General features: G+C 32.2%; 1 protein-coding gene across 1 annotated transcript in view; it reads left to right on the top strand.

The window, feature by feature from the left end:
* The first annotated feature begins 1,664 nt into the window (after nucleotides 1-1,664).
* The window catches only part of LOC101510592 (transcription factor E2FA), a 10,084-nt gene continuing 2,837 nt past the window's right edge, over nucleotides 1,665-8,911 (top strand). Inside the window, exons 1-7 of the mRNA XM_004497619.4 lie at nucleotides 1,665-2,110; nucleotides 2,874-3,063; nucleotides 3,231-3,284; nucleotides 3,402-3,487; nucleotides 3,578-3,666; nucleotides 3,787-3,834; nucleotides 5,393-5,470. Of these exons, the coding sequence (XP_004497676.1) occupies nucleotides 1,901-2,110; nucleotides 2,874-3,063; nucleotides 3,231-3,284; nucleotides 3,402-3,487; nucleotides 3,578-3,666; nucleotides 3,787-3,834; nucleotides 5,393-5,470 (755 nt within the window). The 5' untranslated portion in view covers nucleotides 1,665-1,900. The remainder of the gene's footprint in view (nucleotides 2,111-2,873; nucleotides 3,064-3,230; nucleotides 3,285-3,401; nucleotides 3,488-3,577; nucleotides 3,667-3,786; nucleotides 3,835-5,392; nucleotides 5,471-8,911) is intronic.

Raw genomic sequence — 8,911 nt, 5'->3', positions numbered from 1 at the left:
AAAATTTCCAAAAAAATCAGTAATGAAAGCAATACCATATATCTTTGTAAGAAAAAAAAAAGAAACAATACCATATCATTAAGAATCAATAAGATTTGTAATAAAACCACAAATGGACCATATCAGTAGCATTCAAATATAACATCAAGACATTTCCTTTTTAACACGCACACAACTAATTAATGAGATCAAAAAAATACTTCATACTTTTTAAATTTTTTGTTTTTGTCTGTTCTTACTTTTCAATGTTTCTTGTATTAATTTGTGAAAGAATTTTTCGACAAAATAAATTTTATACCATATGTATCATTAATAGTAAAATACTTAACATATAAGAAAAGTTACAAGAGCTAGTCTATATGTATTTTTTACGATGCGTTTACGAGTTGATTTTAAGAAAGAAGAATTTTAAATAGTTAAGTCTATAATTTGATATATATTTGATATCAAATAAATAAAATAAAAAAATAACATGATATTATATACTCATTTATTAAATTATTATTTCAAATTTTTAGAATATAAAATATACATTAAAAAAATATAGATTTAAGCATCCAAATTTTCTTCTCCAAAATCTTCTAAAATTCAACTAGTAAAATGACTTTAAATAACTACGTTAACTTTTCTCCTAAAGTTTATAATTACGAAAGATAAAAAACGTTAATATTCCTAATACACCGATCCTATATTCCAAATGTTCCTTTTGTCTATTACTAAAAAGATATTTAGCACAATGAAATATTCGTAAAAAACACACGAATTAGGTATACAAATCAAAATGATAAAAAGTATAATGAATTACGTATCTTGTACCATAAAGCATTTTCCTACTAGAAATATCTGTGTAATTACATTAGTTTGCTTTTTAAGGTCCGGGTAACTACATTAATATCCTCATAGCAACAAATAATAAAAATAAGTTCATATTCCGAAATAACGATCTCCATTCCGAGTATTTTTTTTAATATATATATATATATATATATATATATATATATATATATATATATATGAGTAATTATTTGATAAGTTCAATTTAATAATTCAATATAAATAATAAAATTTGATAATTTCAATTTAATAATTCAATATAAATAATAAATTTTAATAATTTGACTATTAAATTAAAAAAATTTATTGATTAGATAAATTTTAAACTTTTTTATAAAATTATTTAATATTTTATTATATAATTTCAAATAAATGTATAATATATTTTTTTAAAATATAAATAAATATCAATAACTAAATTATATAATTATAAGTTTTAAATTTATATAAAATTTTATATATTTGATAATTAATATATTATATCAATAATCAACAATTAAATTAATATAATTTATCGTTTATATTAAATTATTAAATAAAAAACTTAAAAACATTATTACATTGAGAGTCAATGAATCTATCAAAATATTTTATCGGATTAATATATGTATCATTTATAGTCATAATTTGAATGCAATTTTTTTATGATAAATTTATAAACAAAAAGAGAGTAATGATAAAAAGTATAATGAAATTCCCAAAAAAGGTATAAAAAAAACCTGAAAATAGTTCCACAATAATCCAAAAAGGACAATGATGATAATGCAATAATATATTTATATTGTAATAATAACTAACAAAATAGTTATAGTTATTTTTGTTTTTTGTTTTTTGTGTTTGCTTTGGTCACGCAGTTCCCTCCACATCTATCCGAAACAAAATTCCCTCCTCCTTCCCTCGTTTTCTGTTTTCGCATTTCTCTACGCCTCCAAACCCTTTCATTTTCTCTCTCTAAACCACACTTTCTCTCTCTAAAACCCTACTTCCCTCCGATCGTTCCCATTTGCCTCCAACTTCCACTCCAATTCCGATTTACCGCCCAAGCCGCTGCCGTATTTTCAGGTCAATGTCCGCCGGTGCTGGTGCTTCCGACCGTGGCTCGCCGATGCCGAGGGAGTCCGCCGGAGCACCTATTCGGCCGCCGTTGAAGCGACATCTGGCGTTTGTATCGACGAAACCACCATTTGCACCACCGGACGAGTACCGCAGTTTTGCCGCCGTCGACGCTAGGAAAGTCGCCGATCACGTGAGTGAAGCCGTTGTCGTTAGATCTCCGGTGAGTTGTTCCCTTTAGTCTATTTGTGATTAAATTTCGCTTTCTAAGCGTGTTTTGGTAAATTTGCATCTTCGGAATGTTTTTGGATGTTGGATTCTTTGTTTGTTCTTTTTTTTCTTCTTCTGGAATCAGTTGGATTCCCCTTCATATGCTTTTGGTTTATCGGAATGAAATTTCGATTCTATTTTTAGTTTAATTTAATTTAATTTTATTAATTTCATGCGGAAAAGTCAAGAATATTTCCTAACACCGGATCCAAACTCAATTATTTGAAAATCGAAATTGGAGGTCTTTTCTGAGGCTTTGAATTTTCTCTAGTGTAGTATTTCTGTGCAAAAATGTGTAGATTTTCTGGGGATAAGGTTATTGTACATTGGTATGTTCATTTGCAATATTGCTCTTGAAAACATGTTTATTATTCTTGTTAATATGTTTTTGCTATTTGTAGTTCATTAAGTCTGAGTGGCTTGGTATTGGTAATGCTTATAAGTTTTAACTCTTTAGTTTTCATTCGTGGATTAATAGATGACTGAGATTGAAACGCTTTAGTTTGTATTTTTCTTTTATAGTTAGCAATATTATAAACTTGTAAATTTGTAATTGTATATATCAAAGGATGTATTGCTACTTTTTCTTGGTTGGTTGCATTATATTATCCACTTCACCTATATATTAATATGTGTATATAACATATATCTTTGGTCATCTCTTTTCTGTTGCTAAAAGCTAACCTTATTGTTTATGCACATGGTGGTGGTGCCAGCTTATAAAGCGGAAGAATGGAATGAATGAGAGTGAAGGAGACTCACAAAAGTGGAGTAACAGCCCTGGATACAGTACCGTAATGAATAGCCCCTTTAAAACACCTTTGTCTGCGAAAGGGGGAAGGGCAAGCAAATCAAAGGTTTCCAAGGAAGGAAGATCATGTCCTCCAACCCCCATCTCAAATGCTGGTCAGAAAATTTTCCTATTATCGTCTGTCAATCTAAGTTCACTAGTCCCCCATTTGAAAAGTTTTTAGTGCTTGGAAACAGCTTATGTGCAATTTGTGATTTGCTTCTTCATCATTGTACCCGAGCCTCAATATTTGTTTAATCAGACAATTTCTGATGACATGCAGGTTCCCCGTCCCCGCTTACTCCTGCTGGTAGCTGTCGTTATGACAGTTCCTTAGGTAATTTTGAAAGCAATGTTAATCAACAAGCTCTTCACATTTCACCTCCCTGAGATATATGACTAATGTAGTTATTTATTTAAGAATAAACATGACAATTATACCAGAACTTTACAGGTCTCTTGACAAAAAAGTTCATCAATTTGCTCAAGCATGCAGAGGATGGTATTCTTGACCTAAATAAAGCAGCAGAAACTTTGGAGGTCCTTCTTTTATTCAAAAAAATCTGACAAAAAAATCTGATACTTTTTCTCTTTGTATCCTATATGAATTTAAATTTTCCTTTTCTCTAGGTGCAAAAGAGGAGGATATATGACATAACTAATGTTTTGGAAGGCATTGGTCTCATTGAAAAGAATATCAAGAACAGAATACATTGGAAGTAATATGGGATGGACTTTTGCAATTTCTCCAAAATATATATAGCTTCTCTATTGTTTTAGTTTAAAGTTTAGATGTATGTGTTAAACAAAATTCTTACACAAAACCTTGTGGCATGTAGAGGGGTTGAATCTTCTACGCCTGGTGATGTGGATGGTGATATCTCTATGCTCAAGGTAAGTGATGTAAATGTTGTTTTCTTGAGACCTGTTGACATAGAAGGAACTGATTGTTATATAATTATCTGTGTCATTAACAAGGCTATTTGCTGATTCCACCCACAATGTCTATTTGCTGCACTTGACATTTATCGGATCCAGACTATTGTTGGTTAAGTTCTATGTTTATGATGATTGATGCAATAAATATTAAAAAGGATTAGTGAGGAAGGATAGCATCAATCTGTTGTAATAAGCGGTATAGATAATGTTTTATTTATCTGTGTTTTCATGTTGATAAGGGTAGAGATTTGAGTTAGAAACTCTATAGGAAAGAGAGTTTGAAAGAAGAGAGAAACTAAACTGAATCTGAAAATGTTTTTCTGAATTATGACATGCATCATATATGTTGAAGTTGTGGGATTTTAGAGAAAACGAGGAGAGAAAATAATAAGGGTTTGAATATTATTGATAATAGCTTAATGCTAACTAGATTACAAAAGATTCAATACTAATCTCTATTTATAGAAAAACATAGACTTAATCCTAAATCAGGAACAAATCATAATAATAAAGAGAGATATTCTAAGATATCTCTATGATTATAAATTGATCATAAGAAATAACTCAAGATACTCTAATATAATATAAAAGATCTTATAAGATATTTTCTAATATTCTGACACTCTCCCTCAAGCTAAAGCTTACTAAGCTTAGCTTGTTACAAGGAAACAATGTTTTGCTCCGCAAAATAATAAAAAAAGATGGAAAAGAAACTCAGGGATGCAGGTGAAGTTGAAGAGAATTGCTATAAATACAGCCTAGCCAGATGACCGGAATGATCATCAGCATGAGAGAAATTCATGGCAAGCAATTGAACAAAGCAAAGTCTGTTCTTCTAAAAACTGCATTTGGAAACTTCAAGGAGAGAAACGCAAGGCCAATACATCTGGAACAAAGATGGGACCAGTGCATCTGGGACAAATTGCCACGCTAAAGTGTGAGTCATGAAAATAAAAGACACTGTCAAAATGACCATCAATGAAAAAAGAAGTCATCACCACCAATGAAAAAAGAAGTCATCACTAATATGATTCATCTATGGGAAAAGAGACACCACCGGAATGATCGTTGGTGGGAATATAAGCCACAATTATAATCTATTAGTGAGAATTAAATTGCATGACAAACACACAAGAAGAAGCATCGCGACTCTAATGAAATGAAACCATGATCGATCAACGGAGTGAGAAAATGCGTCTAAAACAGGAGAGATAACAATTGTTTGAATAATAACACATATTTTTTGTTGATCAAAATTGAAAAGTAAGGGCAGATTTGGAAATAGGAAGGAAAATCCAATCTAGACGACTGAAATATTGTGTAGGAAGGCGAACAGATGCGCCTAAGCTCGAGGCTGTTGGCGGCGGTGCGTGGAATGAACACGGAGGATCTTGAAGGCACATGAGTGCGGCGCGTGGAGCAACTTTTGACATAAAAAATCTGGGTTGTGTAGATTGGAAGATTCCACACACAATGGAAGTAGGTGTAACCGTAGCCCGAAACTAGAATACAAGGGCAGATTCAAAACTTCAAGGTTGAGGCGCGATTGGCCGACCAAGCAGCAAATGATATGCGTCAAAACGTGTCGGAATGTTGAAAAAGAGAAACTATGATTATATTCCCTAATTGTTGGGAACCCGACAGCGGAATAAAAGAGGTATTGTTCAAGGAGGATTGAAATAGACTTTAGATACCATGTTGAAGTTGTGGGATTTTAGAGAAAATGAGGAGAGAAAATAATAAGGGTTTGAATATTATTGATAATAGCTTAATGCTAACTTGATTACAAAAGATTCAGTACTAATCTCTATTTATAGAGAAACATAGACTTAATCCTAAATCAGGAACAAATCATAATAATAAAGAGAGATATTCTAAGATATCTTTATGATTATAAATTGATCAGAAGAAACAACTCAAGATACTCTAATATAATATAAAAGATCTTATAAGATATTTTCTAATATTCTGACAAAATGTATATATATATAGGAGGCATATCTAATGAGAATAGGTTTTTTAAGTGAGAATGAGAATGACTACTCTCAACCCTTAGATCTAAATAAATGGCTGAGACTTAACTCTACTTATGAATCACATGCCTTCTCTTCTCCTTTATTTATTTATTTATTTTGTCCGACTAAATTCCCGTGCTCATCTTTTCCCCAAATTCCCATCTAAATTCGAGGGTTTTTTTTGCCAATAATCCTTATCATTTTTTAGATTTCAAGTGAAGAAAAAAATTGAGAATACGAATTCATTCTGCTATACTCGAAACCACTATATTAAAAGTAGCAAAAGAAGACATAGAGTGAGGGAACCAGATAGCAATTATTAAAAAGAAAAAACTATAATAGTAAGCATGGATTAGTTCATAGGAGAAGGTGTTGAGGCATGTCAAATAACGTTCCTCAATAATGATATTCTTGCTCTGCGAGTGAAAACAATGGAAGGGAACAATTTTAAAAAAAATAGGCTGAAGGGATAATGACAAAGAAGGAATAAGAGAAGGCACATGATTCATTAAGTAGAGTTTTTAATCTCAGCCATTTATTTAGATCTAAGGGATATGTAAAGATACCCACTATATATATATATATATATATATATATATATATATATATATATATAGGGTTTGTTAATTTACACCCTTTCAATTTTTAGGGGGTGTAAATTAGCAAGTTACACCTTAAGGTGTATACAAAAATTTCTAGTTATAACTTGCTAATTTTCACATGAAGGATCATGGAGCATTTAAGTATTTTCTTAGCCTAGAATTGGCTTGTGGATCATTGGTTTAGTGCAAATAACCTGGACATCATGAATGAGTGGTCCATGTTGTCATGCTAGCATTCGACCTTTCCACTAGAACAAATTCATCTATGTTATTAATCCCATGGTGTTGCAGCAAATAGTGGTTTTGTGATGAGACACTAAATGAATATGCGTAGCAGAAATCAAGTGCAGCATCTGCAGACACTGCAACTGCATTTCGTGTCAGAGTCGCTCAGTCTCATCAGTCACAACAAAGGTTTGTGCACATAAACCTGTCCACCACCTGATGTTTCCCTACCATGAATTGGAAGTTTTTGGCCACAACCTTTTGTTTTCCGGCCACAATCTCGTAGACTTACTAGTAAAGAAAAACTGAAGAAGAATGGAGAATAAGGAAGATGCAAGAAGAAACGAGGAGGGACAAAAAGAAAGATGTGTTTGTCTTACGTTTTAGAAAAAAAGGGAATAGTTTTCTTTTTGGTCAACAGAAGGGAACATTTTAAATAGAGTTTCCCATCTTGGGCTTTCAATAAGTCCAATGATGGGCCACACCCCTTTTTTCTTCCCATATCCCCCTTTTAATGATTATGATAAAACTGAATACTCCCTTCGGTCATTATTATAAGCAAAAAAAAAAAAAACTACTTTTGCGGGTATTAAGAAATATAGTTAATTGCAATTAATTTTCTAGATTTCATGTAAAATACATGTTAAATTTACTACATTGTCCCCTTTTAATGTCAAACTCTTAACTATCTACATTAAAATGTTTTGAATTAAATGAAGGATGTATTGGGAATAATAGTTAAAAATATAGTTAATTGCAATTAGTTTTCTAGATTTCATGTAAAATACAAGTTAAATTTACTATATTGTCCCTTTTTAATGTCAAACTCTTAACTATCTACATTAAATGTTTTGAATTAAATGAAGGGTGTATTGGGAATAATTGCATTAAATGATTAAAAGTAGTTAACTTTTGCTTATAATAGTGACCAAGAATTAAGACATCTTTTTTGCTTATAATAGTGACCAGAGGGAGTACCTCTAAGGCTCTGACCATAACACTTCTCCCCTCCTCCTCCTCTTCTATCCTGCTACTGCTCTATTGGGATCCCAGTTTTATTGTTGGCCACTACACACCACTATTTGTGATGAACAACATAAAAACCATAAGCTAGTACTAGATTCAGGACCTCTTTATTCTGATTCTTCATGTTATCATAGACTCATGGGGTGCCTTATCTATCTTACTATCATGTGTCCTAAAACCACATACTCTAGCATATTCTAGTCCAGTTTATGCAAGAACCATGACAAGGACATTGTGATGCTCCTATGCGTGTTCTATGATACTTAAAGTCCTTACCTGGTTGAGCAATTATCTTGTTAGAGGGGAATAATCTACAACTTGTTGCATATTGTGACTCAGACTTGGCTTCTAGTCCATTAACCCATAGATCAATCTTAGGTTTAGTAATAAAACTTGGCCCAACTTGTGTATTGGAAGACTATAAAGCATATTAATGGTCTATATCTTCCAGGGAAGCTGAGCATTGTGCCATGGCTCGTGGCACTAGTGATATCATGTGCTGTGATGTGATGCTTGCTACCATATTTACTAGTCAATTGGGATTCTTCTACGATTCTTCACCATGACAACCAAGCGACTCTTCACCTTGCAGCTAATCTGATTTTTCATGAGAACCAAGCACATTGAGATAGGTTCTCATTTCATCTACGAGCATCTTCAAGCAAGATAATATCCACTATTTTTGTGTCTGAACCAAGCATCAGCTGGCTGGCATATTCACTAAATCAGTGGGTGCGAAGCAGTATCATAAGTTTACAATCAAGTCAGGTGTTCATAATCCTCACACTTAAATTGAGGGAAAGTAATGAAGGATATTGTCGATATGTGGTGATAAGGATAAGGAGGTTGTTTCACTTTTCTCATGTTGATAATGGTAGAGATTTGAAATTGAGTTTGATAGTTTGTTAGATTATGCATATCAAGTTGTTAGAGGCATATGCATTGGTGATTATGCAACAGTAATCAGTCAAATCAGAAATACATACATTTGATCAATTAGAATGACTTGGTAGCGTAGCATGTTATGACATATTGTTAATTATGTGGTCTGCCCTTTGGCTCTGACATAGTAGTTGCGTTCTCTCATATTGTTAATTATTTGTTGGCCTTGTGGCTTTGTCTTGCAGTCAGAAGTGGAAAAACTTTCTTCGGAAGAG

Source organism: Cicer arietinum, chromosome 4, assembly GCF_000331145.2.
Source record: "Cicer arietinum cultivar CDC Frontier isolate Library 1 chromosome 4, Cicar.CDCFrontier_v2.0, whole genome shotgun sequence".
NCBI classification, from domain to species: Eukaryota; Viridiplantae; Streptophyta; class Magnoliopsida; order Fabales; family Fabaceae; genus Cicer; species Cicer arietinum.
This window is presented reverse-complemented; position numbering and strand designations above follow the sequence as displayed.